The following is a 20154-nucleotide window of genomic DNA, read 5'->3' as shown; positions in this document are numbered from 1 at the left end:
ACTTGTATGAGATTTTACTATCAGAAAACACCCAATAAACACATTCAATACATATGAAATTAGAGCATTAAACACCAGCAAAAAAAATTACATGCCTCTAGGTTTTTATTAATCACATTCCAACACCAGAGGCTGAAAGTATATCAAATCACACCAAATCTTTTGCACATGACAACCTCATAAATTATTCAACTCATTAGTATTACTAAGAAGCATGAAAAACTCCATCAGTGTTAAGGATGTTTTCCAACTGAAAAAGGTCAACCAAAAGTTTTAATAATGAAAGGGAAGTGAAAGCTTTTCAAAGTAAATATGAAATACAGTAATTGTCCTTTTTGTCTCCTTGGAAATATATCCAATTCTGATTATTTGCTCATTTAAAAGAAAGTATTGTTAATATATTTGTTTTGTGACTCCAAATAAATTGCCTAAATAGAATGTCATGAAATTTAAATTACAGCTAAATGTTTCTGCCCATCACATGAAAGTTTAACTATAATTTAAGCTAAACTGTTTGAATTAAAGGAAAAGTCAAGTGATTCAAAACATTTTTGTTAAAACATTAAGTTTGCAAATTCAGTTTCACTTCTATTACAATATATTAATATAGGCTCACATTCTTGAAACATAGTGTACTACAGGAACAGAGAGACATGACCAGTGATCAAATCTCAGGGATTGCTTTGATGGCCATGTAAATATTCCCTATTTAAGTAATTTTAGGTTATTCCCTCAGCTTGTACAACTTGGTTAAAATTCTGAAAACTTTGATCACTGATTCAAATACTTCTAGCCATACTGAAAGTTCCATTCATAAAATATTCCTCTGTTCCTAAAACAATTTTGTTGCCACAATGTAGATGAATAGAAAAAAAATTTTGACCATAGATTACTGCAGAGTTTCGGTGCATTTAATGTTTAACTTTCAAGATAGAATTTGAAATACTTTAATTATTTAATAAAGAGGAAGTAATAAATTGAATTTCAATTTGTCCTAGAAACTCTCTCAAAATTAGTAGGTTTGTGCTATAAATATACCCTTTATCTATGCCTACACAAACCAAAACATTAAATCTTTCGGATGTTAGTCTATACACTGCCAGACTTTAAGGTACTTAAAACACATTTAAATGTTTAATGGCAGGCAGAGTGACCAGATGATGGGCTGAGTTCTGTTAGTTTTACATGAATGTTCTGGCAATATGTGCATATAAAAGCCTTTCTCTAAAATATACAAAATATGTTTTCAATTAAGTCTTTCAACATCTATTTTCATTGGATAAAGTGCTTTGTAATAATTACTGACATTTACTTCCTATTCTTCGGAAGAAATACTTTAAACATAGGTTAGAAGGCACATTAAGAGTTTGGAAGAAGATACAATATTATGTTTTTCTCTTGGCAGTTTGTAATTCCTCCTTCTACTTCTATGTACAGATCACTCCAGGGAGTACTTTCCACTCACCTCTTCACACCCTCCATATTTTACTCCCTACTCTCTACCCACTTCTAGAAGTTCACAAATGTGAAGTCAAAGAGGTGTGCTCTAGAATTGTTTTTGGAGGTAGAATTGTTTCTGTCCTCTTTTGTCTTCCACTACCCGACCTTAACCCCGAGAATGACCACGAAGTAAATCTGGCACGGGTACCATGTAGATGTCCTGAATGTTTTATGGCATACGTGTGGTCTTTGTTCTAGATATGCATAAAATAAAAACATACCCTACTTTCCTTTTATCAAAGAACCCAACTCAGGAGGGATAACAGGTTCAGAATACTGCTGATGATCCACTATTTCAAATTCATAAACCACTACATATTTTAAAATACGTTCATACTACACACAGAGGATGTTTACTATCACCTACATCTTTCATCTGTTTCAAACTCAGAATATTACTTTTTAATTTAGGTTCATTAACAGTGGTTACTATGTTACTAAAACATGACATGACAGTCAGTCTTAAAAAAAGTCAATGTAAAAAATTTTTTAATTTGTTTCTTATAAGCTTTGACACTGGTTTAATAATAAAGACATTTTACAAATTGAACATACAAAATAAGGCATCCATTTTTATAGAGAACCAAAAGAAATATTTTTCTAACAGACCCTTTCCAAAAGCAACCTGTAGAACACTGAATGCAGTATAAAATGAATCCTATATAATTAAGGCATTGGCAACACAGTGTCACTAATAATATCACTCTAGCCTAACCCCTGTTACAAGTTGTCTTTAGATGTTTCTAATTTCAAATGAGATGAATTCAAGATGAATTGATGAAAAAGCCTAAATGGTTGGGAACATGAAATGAAGTTTAAAATTTTTAAGTTCATATTATAAAGCATGCCACTTTAAGTAGATATTTCTAAGAATCTCTTCTGTAGAACATAAAGATAATAACTCATTTTAAGTTGGTGCTAAATCCTTAGGTGCTAGAATCCTTAGGTGATTTTTTTTGAGTTGATTAAAGAAATCCCCTACAGTACAAGTCAACTATAATTTTTTTAAAGCATATCCTATCCTCTCCTGTAGTTACTTTTACTGTATAAAGTTACTTTTTAACTTTATCTTAGGTATGTTTCATATGAAATCCTCACATATTTATTTGTGTTTCCAGTCTTAGTAATACCAATTCACAGACTAGTTACATAATAAATTTTAAAAGTTGTGCACATTTTCTTTCTATTGGGATTAAATATTTTCCCTGTTCAATCCATCAAGAACATGAATGGCAATCTGTGTTATATATTACGGTAAATTTTAAAACATATGGCTCACTTATTACTCTCAAATAAATAAAAATTAAAATAATAAAAACCCAAGTGATTGTGAGAACAAAAGTAGTCAATAACAAAAATATATGGACAGTGTTCAATAATGTTATTTTCTGAGTGTATATGGTTTATAAAATTATATGATCAATCAAACTTAAACTTTTTAGAGCATTTAAAAATAGGTGAACTGGGCTTCCCTGGTGGTGCAGTAGTTAAGAATCTGCCTGCCAATGCAGGGCACACGGGTTCGAGCCCTGGTCCGGGAATATCCCACATGCTGCAGAGCAACTAAGCCCGTGAGCCACAACTACTGAGCCTGTGCTCTAGAGCCTGCGAGCCACAACTCCTGAAGCCCGGACGCCTAGAGCCCGTGCTCTGCAGCAAGAGAAGCCACCGCACTGAGAAGCCCACCACAATGAGAAGAGTAGCCCCCGCTCACCGCAACTAGAGGAAGCCTGCGCGCAGCAACAAAGACCCAACACAGCCAAAAATAAATAAATTAAATAAATTAATTAAAAAAAAAATAGGTGAACAGAGAGAATAGCCCTATACATACTTCTTGGTGGACAGCAATCTAAAGTAGCAGCATTTTTATTTAATTACAAAAAATATTTAGATATTTACTATTTATTGTACATTTTATAAAGGACAACTTAGGGTGCAGTTCTACTGTAGTGTGATAGTGGATGATATCTTTAATGTTGGATGGTCTTTTTCAAACTTTATTTGCAATCCATTGGAGGGCTGGGAAACTAATGGGCATACTGAGGCATGATTTATTTATTAAACTGAAAATAACAGAATAGAATAGGGTTAAAATAGAGAATGCCATATAATGAGATTATCAATAAGACATTTGTTTCAGTTAAATACACAAGTATGTGCATGTGTATATGTATATACATAACAGTACACATATTTGTCTATATATTTCATGTATATATTTATATTCACACAGTATACATATGTATATATACACACATACACATACAAATTATACATAAAAATATATAAATCTGAATACACACTTACAGTAGTACATTTTTTTTTCCACTTTGGGTGAATAAGTTTGAAAGATCAAAGTTTGAAAGACGCTGAAAAGGACAATGATTTTACTCTTGTTTTAGGCTCTATGAGAAGGATGCTGGGTAATAACCAACTATGTAGAGTCTTCTAATCTATTACAAAGAAGCTGAAGAGTCTAACATACATCAAGTGGGAGAAATATTGGGTTGATTAAGTATAACTTAAACGATGCTGAAGGATAAAGTAGAACATAACATTTTTGGCTTATAACATGGAGAATTTTAAATGTTAGCGAAAAAAAAGAATTATCAACCACAAAGAGTCACCTCACATCCAGGAGTATTTTTGTGTAAGAGGCGCTGGTACTCACCATACTCAATTGCAGCTTTGAGCAATGCTTCAGCATGAGTGGAGCCAAACGCGTTACGGACAAACCGTCTCCTTCGACGAAGATCATCTTCCCAGTAATCCAAACGCCAGAAATCGTGCAATTGGCTAAGAATGGGAAGATAAAAAACAATAATAACTATTAATAATGATGTATAACTGGAAATACATTTTTTCAAGTTATATAAATTCACAGACTGCTTACACAATAAATTTTAAAAGCTTTGCACATTTTCTTTTTATAAGGATGAAATATTTTCTCTATTCATCAAGAACATGAATGGCATTACATATTATAAACTATGGTAAATTTAACTCTTTTAAATTAATAACTAATACAATGAAATCTTTATTTCTTTGGTCTCATTGGAAAATTAAGATAACTTTTGAGATATTTATGTTTTACAACTGTGTTTATATACATATGTTTCCTCTACAAATGAACAAAACTTAAAATAGTAACATTCTCATATTTTAGACATTATAACATTCAGCTCTGCTTTCTTTACAATGTTCTTCCTTCTACTGAAAACATTAATCACTGGGAGTTTAGTAACAAATGCAGCATCAAATTACAAGTATTAATGGCACAGTTTGCATTCTTTTACACTGTTTTTAACAAGGCTTGTAAATCACAGGATAGACCTCACTACAAATAGTTCGCAATTTAATGACCATGGTTTCTTAGTACACTGAATTAAGAACTATAAAATATTGCCCACTTGGATTTGGTGGAAGAATGATTAAAATAATGTGCTGAAATATTCATTGAAATAATTCCCTACTGCCCACAGCAACATGAGAAAAGTGCAATTTTATCCATTATTAATAATACTGAATTAGAGCTGTAAAAAAATGCCAGTATGTGGTAATTGTCTTGGTAAATTATTATTCTAACGCTAACAGAGTCCTTGGATGATTTTACAGCTTTCAGTTAATATAAACCATTAACAGCCATGGCCATCATTGGTAACACTGTCTAAACTATGTTACACTTTAAACAATATTAAAAATCTACGAGATATTTCAGAAACTACTGAAATATGTTCCTTGTATACCAATGGAACATTTCATGGTATCATTTTTGTTTTCAATTTAATTTTAATAAACATTAGTGATAAATGCTACTGCTTGAGAAGTCTGTTTTTCTCTGTATGGTATCTGGAATAATCTGCAATAATATACTCAAAAGATAATATTCTAATTTTCTTGAGCAGCACTATTCATAAAAACATATAAAATGCTTTCATAGAAGATTTGATTTCAGTTTTTATTTTGATATTTTACTGTAGAAGAACACTGTGTTTGATTAAGATGGAAACTATATATTTTGCTCATCATTATCTCTCTAGCACAACGTCTGGCACATACTATGATTCTAATAAATATTCAATGAATTAATTAAAACAATTTTTTTTACTTTGAAAATCTACAGAGAAGTATAGTCATTGAGAATAATTTACTTTTGAAAAAATTTTAGATTTTATGGCTATTTAATTTTGTTTTCTATAACTTAATTGTAAAAGAACATATCAATATAAGGGATATACAAAAAGAACATTAAAATTATAATCATTTAAAGTATAATTTAATATACTTGTTTTTCTTAACATTATAATTATAATTTTATTTTTCTGTCAAAATAATGATTACCTGGTGATTAATTATTATGAGTAGCGCACCTGTCATTAATTTAAAATAGGATAATTTCTATCCCTACAAATACAGATTAATCCTAGTAGTTTAAAGAGGAAAATGCTAAAATCTTGCTATAATGATTTTCCTTAAAAGTATGTTAAAATTAAGTAACTGAATTCACTAGGAGAGACCTGAGATCTAATGTTTTCTCAAATTTCTGACCACAGACATACTTTCTTCTATTCCTCCCATTAAGAACAACTAAAAAAAAAACTTATACGCTACATATAAAACAAACATAACAAAACTCTGAAATGTGGGGGGCAGAAGGCAGACGGGCTAAGGGCCACAGGGCCCAAGGAACAACAAAGTGGTGAGTCCCTGGGTTATCTTTTTGTCTCATATACCCTAGATTTGGAGGCAAAGAAGCTAGCAACCCAGATAGGCCAACAGGTACAGACAAAAAAAAAAAAAAAGCCCCAAGAAAAGCATGTTTCTCTAGCCAAAAGACCAGGAAAAGGGCATCCTAGGAAGACAGGAAACTTTTAGACAATTATTTGCTCCAGCCAAACACCACAGAAAAACTATGCCTCTCATTCCCCCCCCACACACGAGCAAAGGATGAGTGGGGAGCCTAGATCTGAAGCCTCATGATGCTGTAATGAGGCGCCCTAACATCCAAACTGGGGTGGTATCAGAGAAGGTCATATAGGAAGCCAGGACTTTCATCTCTGCTGGCTGATGACAAGGTATCCCACCCTCAAGGAGTCACTGGAGACCATATGGAGAGCCTGGATTCCCACACCCTGTGGTCAGTAATGAGGCATCCTTCTCTCTTCCCACTGGGGTGGGTCGGGAGGAGACACAGTAGAGAGTCAGGACTTTTACTACTAACCAACAGCAATAAGGCCACCCCCATCAGTGGATACCACGTGCGGAGCTGGAACTCCCACCCCTGCCAAGCCATCATGAGGAGACACCCACTCCCTGGATGTCAGCGGAAGGGAAGTAGGGAACCTAGATTTCTATCTCCACCAGGCAGTGAAGAGGCAGTGCGCCCCACTTGTCCTGGTGGAGTAATGTCAGAGAAAAGTCAACTAAAATAGAAGATTTAAATGAGATAAAAATATCTCAGAAAATTAAAAAAAAAAAAAAAATCCAGGTTTCGATCTCAAAATTACTTGTCATACCAGGAACCATGACAGCATATTTCACATTCAAAGCTATGGTGGCCAGAGGAAGTGTAAAAGTTTTGTTATGTGCTAAAAGAACTGTCAACCCAGAATCCTATAACGAGTGAAAATATCCTTTAGGAATAAAGGAGAAATGAAAATATTTTCAGATGATGAAAAAGATTTGTCAGCCTCAGAGCTAGTCTAAAAAAATGGCTAATAGCAATCATGTAAACATAAGGGAAGCAATAAAAGAGGGAACGTTGGAACATCAGGAAGGAAGAAAGGACATAAGCAAAGTATAAGTAAATATAATAGGATTTCCTTTTCCTCTTGAGTTCTGTTAATTATGTTTTGCTGTTGAAGCAAAAATTATAACACTGTCTGATGTGGTTCTAATTGTGGGTAGAGGTAATAGTCAAGACAAATATAGATGAGGGAGGGTAAAGGAATGTAAAGGAGGTAAAGTTTCTATACTTCACTTGGGCTGGTAAAATGACACCACCAGTAGACTGTGATGAGCTACGTAGATATGATGTAATAATTAGAGCAACCACTGAAAAAGCTATACAAAGACATGTGCAAAAAATCACTATAGCTAATTAACTAACAGAGAAATTTGATACATTTACAACTGTATCAAAAAGAATACCTAGGAGTAAAGAGGCGAAAGCCCTGTACAATGAAAACTAAGACACTGAAGAAAGAAATTGAAGAAGACATAAAAAAGTGGAAATATAGTCCTTGCTCATGGATTGAAAGAATTGATATTGTTAAAATGTACATGCTACCCAAAGCAATCTACAGATTCAATACAATCTCCATCAAAATTCCAATGGCATTTTTCACAGATATAGAACGAAGAATCCTAAACTTTGTATGGAACCACAAAAGGCCCAAAGAGACAAAGCAATTTTGGGAGAGAATAGCAAAGCTGTGGCATCACGCTCCCTGATTTCAAACTATATTACATGGCTATAGTTATCGAGACAGTATGATATTGACATAAAAACAGACACACAACTTAATGAAACAGAATAGAGAGCCCAGAAATAAACCCACATATTTATGATATTTACGGCAAAGGAGCCAAGAATATACAATGGGGAAAGGAGAGCCTCTTCAAAAAATGGTGTTGGGGAAACTGAACAGTCACATGCAAAAGAATAAAACTAGATCAGTCTTACACCGTACATGAAACTCAACTAAAAATGGGTCAAAGACTTTAAAACATATGACCTGAAACCACAAAACTCTTAGAAGGAAACACAGGCAGTAAGCTCCTTGACATTTGTCTTGGCAATGATTTTTTTAGATTTGACACCAAAAGCAAAGGCAACAAAAATAAAATAAACAAGTGGGATTATATAAAACTAAAAAGCTTCTGCAGAGAAAAAAATCAGTAAAATGAAAAGACAACCTACCAAATGAGAAAAAAATATTAGCAAACAATATATCTGATAAACAATATAATATCCAAAATGTATAAAGAACTCATAAAACTCAAAAACAACAACAAAAACACCAAACAACCTGATGAAAAAGTGGGCAGAGGATCTGAATAGACCACAACAATGAAAAATTTTCATCTGTAGTTTCTAAAATCTAAAATCCATTATCCTCTCTCTTTTTTTTTTTTTTTTTTTGTTTTTGTTTTGAGGGAAGCAAGGATTGGGAAAATTTAGATATTTGTTCTCTGATTTGTTCTTCTAGTATTTCCCCCATTTTCTTTGTGGAAATTAACCTAATATTACTGAGAGTTCAGTCTTTGATAATATTTGGGGTTTTCAATATTTGAACAGACATAAACTCTTAAAAAAAAAAACTTTGTTTCTTTCAAACCATGCTTGTTTTTCTATTTATAGTTTAAAGATAGTGGAACTGAGTATAGATAAAATAATGATAGGTACTGAGAGTTGTGCTTTCAACTCTCAATAACATTAAACAGTATCATTCATTAAAATGGATACTCACTTATTTCCTTCTCTCCTTCCTTCAATGTTTCCATTCAAAAAGATATTTACTGAGTACTTATCCTGTGTTAGGCAATGCTCTTGGGGCTGAAGATATAACAGCATAATATGTATAATAAGATATATTCCTTTCCTTTTATTCTCACTCACACGTTCTTCACTCTGCTTTCCCACTGAAATTTAATATATATTATTGACCCTTTAACTAAATCGCTCCTCTACCACTCCACCTATTTAATATTTCAACATAATAAGATACACTTTGCCATATTCTTTTGTAATATGTGAGGCATTCCAGGAGAAAAGATAAAAATAGAGACTACTCTAATAAGTTTTAACTCTAGATGTGATTGTTATTAATAATTTGTAAGCACAATCAAAAATTTTTACTCTGTGATATGCCTATTTCGGTCAGTATATTTTGAGTACTCTAAGAGGTTCTTTTAATACCTTAAGTTAGGTTGACAAGCACTTCTCTTCTTGAAGGAGGGCTAACTTAGATTTCCTGCACTTGGAGAGCATCCAGGTGGACACATACAGAAGCCACTGTGCCATCATCCCCATGGTGGTGCAGGTAGTCATGCTGCACTGAAATTCTGCTTGGATTTGCAAGTTTTTAGCAGTGATAATCTCATATGTGATACCTCTAATGATGTCACCTGGGAGGATGAATGTGATATCATATGTATTATTTCCCACTATTTATTTATTTTGGTCCTTACAGCTATGTTTTTGCCTTTCATGACTGAATTACAGAAACACTGAGTATCATATATATGTTTTGTTCAGGAGTGTGATTTTACAAGTATAGTACATAATTGCTAGAAAAGAGGAGGTGAAGAGCCAGTAACTAATGAAGGGAAGATTCCCAGTTAGGTTGTATTATGATAATTAATGTTACTATTGATGTAATGGTGTTCATTAATTAGAATTTGGTGTTATTTTAGCATAAATAGGGTTCAGGAAATCATAATTTTCCTCCATGAAATTTTTGATAGTTATATTTTAGACTTATGAGAATGCACTTAATTTTCTTAAAAGGGATCCCTCCTCCCCTCCCAGGAATCAATCACCTTCATAAGCTGGAGGGAAAACTGAATTTACCTGGTAAAGCATAACTGAACTGTTAATTGGTTACTTGATATTTGATAACAAAAACTATCCAGTGGAATAGAGAAAAGAGTGAAAGGAATAAAGGAATATCTTGCTAAACATACACACAAAATTCAGTAAGAACTCGAATCCCTGCTTGGCTAAAGAACTGGTGGTGATCACTGAGGTCAAGACTTCTGTGCATGACTTCTAATCCTACCAAGAACGACCAAAAACACAAATGCTAAATGAGAGACTAATAGTTAAAAATTGTTATCCTCTCCTCCTCTGGACACTGTAGATTACACTCCTCCATCTGTTTTGAAATAAGGCATGCCCATGTGACTTTCCTCAGCTAATAAAATGTGAAAGGTGAGTCACTTCCAGACAAAAGTTTTAAGAGCCAATGAAGATTTGCCATGTTCCCTTCCCTCCACTGTAGGAATGAAGAAAATAAGCACTGATGTGGAGTCTCCATCATTTTGCATCTCTGAGTGACTTCGAGGAGCAGAGCTTCCCTGTGGTTCCACGCGGAACATGTAGTATGAGTGAGAAATAAACTTTTCTTGTGTTGAACTTCTGAGATTTGAAGGTCCCATGTCACTGTAGTAAATCTAACCCCAGAATTGAGTAAGTTCCTAGAATAATAATACTTACAGAAGGACCAATATTTACTGAGAGATTATTGTATTCCAGGTACTTTTCTAAGCATTGCACATGTATTAAGTCGTTTACTCTTCATAAATTCCCTTTAAGGTAAGTGAACTCATTTTACAAATTAAGAAATGGAGACACAGGAAGGCTAAGTGATGTTCCCAAGATTAAGCAACCAGTAGGTGGCAGAAGAAGTATCTGTCCTCAGGCTGGCTGACTTTCTAGCTCACGCCACACTGCATCTAACTGTAAAGAGAGCAACCAAGGAAACAAAATATCTTGAGGATATTACACTTAAAGCACCAGCACAGCTGTTTCCCGCTTCTTTATAACCAGAACTAATTATTCTGAATGAAAAATGATACTTGTGAAGTAGGTAGAATGCTCTGTGTATATTGCATATGTTCATTCCTTTAGTCAACAAATATTTATTGAACACCTAAGAGCCAGGGATAGGCTAAGTACTAGACATCCATAGATGAATAAACTGACTTGATTCGTGCTTTTGTGCAGCTTTCAGTCTATTTCATAATTTAAATAAATAAACTTATAGTTAATTTTTTGTAAGTGTTAAGAAGGAAACAGATGAGATACTCTCTTTAATAAAAACGGGGAACCAACTTACTGCATAAGTGAATGTACAAGTAAACAAGTGTGAGTATGCTAATGAAACATGATTACAAAGTATGTTGGCAAAACAAACTGTATTTATTGGCACTCTTAGTTCTTCATAAGAAAAATCATCAGCCTTTTATTAACATGTCTTGTGGGCTATTTAGTCAATTCCTAGTAACATATATTACCTCAATGCTGTAAGTGTGTGTGTGTGTGTGTGTGTGTGTGTGTGTGTACACGCACTCTCATCTAAACGATATATCTACACATATACATTTGACATATGTCTTAAGCCATTAATACTGTTCTGACTCTCTTATGTATTACTAAGCACTTCTTCCAGTCTCCTTTCTCTGACACACTTACATCCTCTCTGACCTAAGGTCGTGTATTATATCTGATAATTTAATTACAAATTGATTGTGAAGCTCCTGAGAAATGCATTCTTCCTGTCTTTGAAAAGTGTACTCTCACATCCTGACACTGTAAAGTCATAGTTCACAAAGCCAAATCCTAGTCTTCAGTCCAGTCTTTCCAAGTCAGGCTAGTTTGTTCTCTCTCCCTGTATTACTGAACCTGGAAGGAAAGATAGGATTCCAAACACACCACTGGGGACGCGTTACAGCTGTCTGTCTATATCATTTGTTCCCATGCATATCAGTGGGGAGTAGTTACTGTGAATGATGATTCTTGAGAAACTTTATGAAACATTTTGGATTCACAGAGAGGGAGATAGTGATTGATGAACGTATGTGAATTAAACTAGGTTTCCAATGAACTATAATGACGCTTTAGATGAAAAAATAGTGAATATTATTAAAGTGTGTGTTAGATTGCACAAGCCATACTTAATAGTGAGAAAAGTTTTGTTAGCAGCCAAATCAAACATCTTAAAGGCATGAAAAAGAAAGTGGGTAGGAAAGTAAACTTTTTGTCTAAAATTTTGTTTCCATTACAGGTTTCTTATTTTGACCCAAGTTGTGATCTAACTTTCTGCTAATGTTTCTGTTCTCTCTGGATGGTCCCATGTGTAGCTTATGCTACCTTCTCCCTTCCTTTCCCCTTGTATTGTTTACTGCAGCAGCAATCCATTGCACTTCTTTGCATCACATTTGCTCCTAATTTCCTTTTTTATCAAAAAAAGGAAAAGGTAATATCATTTGGTTAAAGTATAATAGTATAACCTTAGTCACAGTGCATGAAGAGTAAAGCCTTGCAGAATAAAATATACTACACAGGAAGATTCTTAGTTTACTTAAGGTGACCTTTGAAAAGCCATGTTGATGTTGTCCAGTAATTTTAAAGAGAGATATATTTATACTTTAAGTTTGAAGGCAGACAAATGCCTATTTGATAAAGGGCAGAGCAAATCATTCAAGAAAAAAATCATTGCGTCCTTAAAATAATCATATCTGAGGGCTTATATTTCTTTTTTATTTATTGTTGCAGAATGAAAACTCTCCTAATAGAGTACTGGATGTTTTGTTTGATTCTTTAATTTTCTTTTTCTTTTCTTCTCTTTTCTTACAGAAAGCAGTTTTCTGGGTACCAAAAATATTTAGGTGACTCCTTTTGCTTTTTGGGTGCACCACCACTCCCTATGAGCCTGGTTTTCTGGTATTGTAAGGAATACAGTGGTTTTATAGTATTTAAGGGATAGTTTTCCATGTGAAAATGATAGATGAGAAAAATAATCCCCTAAGCATCTGGTCAGGTTCTATACGCTACTGCAAGACACCAGAGCAGCTATTGTGTGTTGTGCAGGAAACTGGGCTCAATTCTTACAAAATACTTATTTACCATGTTTGTAAATTCTGAATCTCCGCTAAAGGAGGAGGAACAAATTTAGGAGTTGAGTATCCAGACAGAGCAGTAGAGTTGGTTCTTGAACTTTCCTTAATCTAGAGCTGAAGAGGAAGAGCCTCCCAACAAGAATTCCACTAACTCCTTTCTTGTAACAGTTACATTTACTAATGAGGTTGCCTGGTGGGATAAGAAAAGGTTTGGTTCCAAAAAATGGAAAGGTTTTAATGATAAAACAGTTTACCAGACATCTTCATTTTTATAACTTTCACTTCTTAAACTCTTTTACTTTATTAACATTTGAAAAAAAGTAGTGGCTCCAACATCATGAACAATTTAATAAGGAGGCAGGGCTGGAAAGTAGAGAAGAGAAATAGTTTCCAAGAAGAAAAAAAAAAAAGAACTTTATTCAATGAGCTCTCTATGACCCACCAGATTAGCAAATGTTGAATTGCATTTTCACTCTTTGTCTTTGCATCTTTAACCAACTACTCTTCTGGCTCAGGCTTTATTTATTTATTTACTTTTGGGCAGCAACATACAAAGCTTTTTAGTGAATAGCTACACTCTTTTTAAAACTTTTTCCTTTCCAGTAGAGCTAGTCTCAATTTAAGCAGTCTTAGGGCAGCAATAATTACTTTTATCTTAATTAGGAAAATTGTAAAATTCCTTGCGAAACACTTAATTCTATACAGCAATTCTATCCCACTTGACGGAAGTAGATATTCTTTCATCCTAATAATTACTGCTGTGGTGAATAGGCTTAATTATTTTTAGAAATTATAATTAAAAATTCTTCCCCATAAGACTTCAGAAATTGATCACTATAAGAAATCACAGGAAAGGATTTGCTTAACTTTGAGGAATACCCTTATGCTACAGAGTACAATTTTCAATTATCTTTAAAATTATATCTATTACTGCAAAGTAAACGTTTTTTAAATAGCATAAAATATTCCATATAAAATGTATCTTATTAGTTATATAACATTTATTGATACATGCCTGCTTGGTATTATTTAAAATTAAGTTTATGATTTTCACTGTTGCCTTCTCTAAACCTCAGTTACTTCATTTACAAAATGGGGATAAATAAAACCTACTTTATAGAATTGTTGTAAGGAATGTATTTAGAGTGTTCAGCCCAATGCATGGTACACAGAAGTCAGCAGCAGCAGCAGGAAGCAGCATAGTTAGAAAAAGGTTCAAATCCCAGCCCTGACACTCACTATGTAAATGACAACCTGTCTATGAGTATTAGTTTTTTTATCCACACAGGAGTAGTAGTTCTCATTAATGCTCTTCGTTCAGTGCTTGCTACAAGTCCACCAATAAATGGTAGTTATATCAGCTGTTATACAAATTTAAGTGTATACAGTTTTGTATTTCTATCAAACTAAAACAAGAAGTTTTCCAGAAATTCAGATATATTTTTGAAAGGTCTAACATTTTTTAATGCAACATTTAACTGCAGTGACAGATACGCAGAAGTAAATCTTTTAGCCTGCTCTGCAGGGTCCGTGGAGTGCCCCTCGTTCCAGTATCATCACCCTTATTGCATTATTTAGAACCTCTAATCCTCTCAGATTGTCCCCCAAACTTGAGCTGTTCATTCCTAGTTATGTGCTATTCCTCTCATTAAAATGTTTATGCTTATCCAATTAGCAATTAATTGTGTATTACTCTGCGATGTTTCTATGTTTGTTCTGTATCACATGCCAGTCTTCCCTCTAAAACATCCTTGCTTATAAATTTGGCAATTAAACATTTGTTTATATTCTGTTAGATCTCAACTGTTCATTTAATCATGCATTTACACTTTGACTCTCTTACTAGATTATAAACTAGTGATCAGGGTATTTGTCTTACGCAGCTTTGCAACTCCACAGTACTTAGAACAGTTTGCAAACAGGTATGCAATAATATTTGTTAATTTAATTGCTCTCTCATGGTGTTTTCATATAATAAAATTAGATTTAACTTTTAAAACAAAACTATGACAGAGACAAGTCTTGAAAGGCAGAGCAAGGCTACTAATTACTAAACATGCTAATGAATTTTAACAAAACCATATATGGCCTTTTCAGCTTTTACACTAATACACACTAAGTGGGGTGGAAGTAGTTATCAAACTACTGACAATGGAACTAAAAGTATCACTTTCTTAGTAGCTTATCATGCCTTTGTAGAAGGAATGATTTGCCAGTATCATATTTAACCCAAATAGTAAAATACAACAGCAAATTAGGAACATGGAGACAATTTCATGAGCCTTTGTGAAGTTTGCTTTAGGCTACACGATCATTTCAGTGATCAAATGCAAGCTGGTCCATTTGTATTTGATTCTTTCTGTTATTTGTGAGGCATGCCAAAGAAAAATGTTTCTGTCCAAAACAAGTTATCTAACACATTTATTTTAAATTAATTGAAAAAGTATGCTTACTTGTTTCACAATTAACTTTCTATTTACAAAAGCTCTTAACTCTGTTGACACTCTATTTTGTCCATTCAGAAAACAACCAAATCCTACACCCCCTCTACTTTTTTTTCCCAATAAATATCAGTCAAAAATATAAAACCGTTTTTCAAAGTAAATTTCCTTCCCTGGTTTATATTTGTTACACTAACAGACAAGAAAGGAAAACACCCACTACTTGAGCATGAATACAGCAAACCTTTCATGATATATTTACCCCTAATTCTCATTAATGTACATAAATATTTTAAAAACCTGTACTCACAATAGAGGAATAATTCTGTCATTATTTTAAAACTGGTATTTAAAAATAACATTTAATTTTGAATTCATTTTTAGTGTTCAGGTATAAAGTGTTTTTCCAAAGGGTAGCATAACACATGTGCTTATATAATTTAAGTATATTTAAATATTCACCTCAATATTCATGCCTCATTTATTAGAATTACATTTAAATTAAGTTTTCTATTAAAATGTAATATTTAAAATTTTTTCTTATTCACTTTTTGAGAGGCTTTAAACTATTTTCCCAATTTAGATAAGTTTCTTGCATAAACTTTTACTTTTATTTTGACTCAACTTTCAAAATTTAAATAGTTCATGTAAATTTGATACTAATTAGGACATACCAATAAAAGATTTGTTCTGCAGGTATACACATCCTTTTATTACAGATGGACAGTTGTTACTCAGTATTTAATCAATTTCATATTTCCTCTTTTACATAAAGACAGCTTATATGCTTAAAACAATGACATAAAGACATGACTAGAAAACTCAGCACACAGCTCAAAATTCACCAATCCATATATATTGATTTGACCTTCAATGGAAGTTTTTTTGAATCTAAATATAAATAATGAGGATAAAGTGATATACAGTTTAGCTGATAATAAATGACCTCTGTCTTCCCAAAAACCATATTCTTTCTAAAGCAATAGACAGATATGATTGATTAATGAACTATTTAAAGATGGCAATAACCCTTTGCAAAATACCAAAAAACTTTTCTCTTACAATTGCCTCAAGACAGAGGTAAAGACTATTAAAAAATGTTTTAGAATACTGTCCCATATAGAAAAACTCAATTAACAAAGCCCCTAAACAGGGCTCTAGTGAAGAGTTTCCTATGCAAGTGGAAATCTGCATTAAACAAAACTGTTTAATTTTCTTTAATTCAACATCCCAACTCAACATCCCAAACTCATTTGACCATGTAATACTTTACTCAAGTAACACTTATTGACAGCCCTTGGATCATACTTCGGAATATGTTGTCAGGGATGTGGTGATTTTTTCATTTAAAACTATTAGGTAGGACTTCCCTGGTGGCACAGTGGTTAAGAATCTGCCTGCCAACACAGGGGACATGGGTTCAATCCCTGGTCCGGGAATCCCACATGCCGCGGAGCAACTAAGCCCGTGTGCCACAACTACTGAGCCTGCACTCTAGAGCCCACGAGCCACAACTACTGAGCCCACGTGCCACAACTACTGAACCCTGCGTGCCTAGAGCCTGTGCTCTGCAACAAGAGAAGCCACCACAATGAGAAGCCCGTGCACCGCAATGAAGAGTAGCCCCCACTCGCCGCAACTAGAGAAAGCCTGCGTGCAGCAATGAAGAGCCAACGCAGCTAAAAAAAAAAAAAAAAAAAAAGGATAAAGAAGTTAAAAAAAACCCTAAAACCATTAGGTACTATAAGCCAGGGGCTGATCAGTATGTTAGCTCACTCATGCAACCTCCCACTTGCTCATGAGGGCAGAGACCTCTTCTGTCTTGATCACTGCTGTACCCCAGTCCTTAGAAATAACCTCTATTATAGGACCTGTTTTCAGTAACTACTATCCTCTAGTACCTGTGTTAGGAGTTAGGCCAATAAAGATTAGTAAGGAGTATTTTCTACTTGAGAAGATGAGGACAAGATACAAACAATTACAATATAATGTGGTGAGTGATGTTTGAATAAAGTGCTTTGAGGGCAAACGAGAAAGACTTATGAATTCGCCTGGAGAGGTCAGGGAGAGATGATGCTAGAAATAAGCCTTTAAAGAATAAAGAAGGATGTACCAGGTGAAGGAGGAAAGAAGAGGTATGGACCCTGTGCTACAGCCACACTGAAAAACTATAACCCTAAAGTTTCTAACTCTAATAACATTGATTTTATAGTGATTTTCTCCTTTTATTCTAACATTGGAGTGCTCCATAAATAAATGAATGGATAAATGAATTTTGTTTCAGTGAGATTTGTGATTATATCAAGCATTCCATAGTTTGAATCCCACCCAAACATTCCCAGGGAACTTTCCAGTCTACAAATTCCAGACTAGAAATGGTAAAATACAGAAGAAGAAAGGTTATTGTGCACTGAGGCAGTAGGAGGAGGAAGGGTTGAGCCAGACTACAGACAGCATCCAGGCCTGTGTGAAGTTTTTTGATCATCTTTGATATTCTGAACTCTAAAGTTATTTTCCCTCTTTGTCTTTCTCAAGGTTTTGTTACGATGTTTTAAAAATTTTATCATTTCTCGTGCTCTGAAAAAATCAGGGCATGCTAGATGTCTCTGTTTTCTTTTTTGTGACTCTCTTTGAGCTAATGTTTTCTGAGGAACAAATATGAATTAGGCACCATATTATATTCTATAAACATATCATTTAATCCTTATAACAGTTGTGTGAGATGTATATTAACCCCAAATTTCACAGATAAGGAGAGGAGGGTCAAGAACTCATACACCAAGCCCAACCAGCAGGTTCAATATTCAATAAACACATACTTATTTAATGGCTATACTAGAACAGCCACTATTTCTAGGCGCTAGGGATACAATAATGATCAAGACTGAAAAGATCTCCGCCCTCATGGAATTTACATTTTCATGGAGGAAACAGACAATAAGTATGTAAAAAAAAGTTTCAAAAAGGATAATAAGAAGAGTTATGATGAAAATAAAGCTTAGTTATGGGATATAGAGTGACTGTATTACATACACTGTATTTAGGGAAAGCCTCTATGAGACGGTAACATATGAGCAGATATCTCAGTGATGAGAAGAATCCTGTCACCCGAAGACAAAAGGTAAAGGCATTCTAGACAGTAGAGAGAGCTAGCTGAGAAGGCATTACACTGGATATGAGCTTGGTATGTTTGAGTACAGAAAGGATGTTAGTGTGGCTTAAGCTTAGAAAATAAGAGGATCAAATGTGTTCTGAAATTAGAAAGGTGCAGGATCATTTAGGATTTTGAAGGAGTCTTTGGAAGAGTTTAAGAAAGGAGTAGTAATAAGATTTGATTTATCCTTTATCTCACTTTGGCTGCTGTGTGAGGAAAAAATCAGTACAGGGTTAGTGTGGAAGCTGAAAGATAGGTTAGGTAGGAGGGTGCTGGAGAAGTTGAGATGGAAACAGTTGTGGTAGATAGCACTGGAGCTGGAGAAAAGACATCAGATTTTGGATATATTTTATAGACAGAGCCAATAGGAACAGCTGACATAATACAGAGGCAGAGGAAAGGGGTATTGGAAGAGTGGTGAGGAAAAGAGAGGAATGAAAAATCACTCCTAGTTGGAGGCATAAGCTCCTAATAAACTGAATCTTCCACAGATAACAACCATAAAATCTGAGCAAACTAGAAACAACAACAACCTGAGAGCTGTGCAGAGTAAACAAAATCAGTGTGATTCTGCAGGGGTGTTAAAATTGAAGGAAGTGATCGATACAGGGTGAGTTCTTCATTTTTGAGGGTTTGTCTCCAAGGCAGCTACAATCATGGCAATGATGCAGGTGACTGAAACTGATAGAAAGCCTGCTTCTGGACATAGGAACAAAGGGAAGGAGCCTGAGGTAGACAGGAATGCTGGAGAGTGAGGTGGGAACCATGAAAAAGAGAGTGCCTGAGAAGGGGAATGCCAAATTCTATGTTTAAATCCTTTTCAAGTCTCTTGCTGGATTGTGAACTATGCATGAGTAAGACAGACAAAAGTAGTCTGAACTAAGATCTGAGCCACAACCCACTGTAGATATGACAGACTTTACACAGTTTGAGTCTAACCTAGTTAACTACCTGCTAAAAGAATAACATCAATACCCCTTAGAGGAATATAACAGAATCCAGTTTCTACCACATAACATTTACAATTTCTGGGATACGACAGAAAGCTACAAAAAGTTGGAAAACTATGACCCATTTTCAAGAAAACAGATAATCAATGGATGTCAACCAAAAAATGATTCAAGTGTTGAAATTATTAGACACGGGCTTCAAAGTAACTATTATAATGAAGTACAGGAAAACACAATCATAATGAATGAAAAATAGGAAATCTCAGCAAATGGAAAATTTTGAAAGAGAAGCAAATCAAAATTTTAAAATGCAAAAGTAAAATGTCGGAAATAATAATTCATTGGATAGGTTTAATAGCTGAAGGGAAATACAGAGAAAGTCAGTTAAACTCAAGATTTATCAGTAGAAATTATCCAGCCTGAAGGAGAAAGAGAAAAATGATTGAAAACACTAACAGAGACTTAGGTATTTGTAGTAAAATAT

The 20154-nt window shown here is 34.1% G+C and overlaps 1 protein-coding gene across 8 annotated transcripts in view; it reads right to left on the bottom strand.

The window, feature by feature from the left end:
- Positions 1–20154, bottom strand: part of NBEA (neurobeachin) — a 612623-nt gene that overhangs the window by 235969 nt on the left and 356500 nt on the right. For all 8 annotated transcript variants that reach the window (XM_059902450.1, XM_059902451.1, XM_059902453.1 and 5 more), the window contains one exon: positions 4172–4296. In XM_059902450.1, coding sequence (XP_059758433.1) covers positions 4172–4296 — 125 coding nt within the window. The remainder of the gene's footprint in view (positions 1–4171; positions 4297–20154) is intronic.

Source organism: Balaenoptera ricei, chromosome 18 (genome assembly GCF_028023285.1).
Source record: "Balaenoptera ricei isolate mBalRic1 chromosome 18, mBalRic1.hap2, whole genome shotgun sequence".
NCBI classification, from domain to species: Eukaryota; Metazoa; Chordata; class Mammalia; order Artiodactyla; family Balaenopteridae; genus Balaenoptera; species Balaenoptera ricei.
The sequence above is the reverse complement of the archived record's forward strand: the minus strand, read 5'-3'. Positions and strand labels throughout refer to the sequence as shown.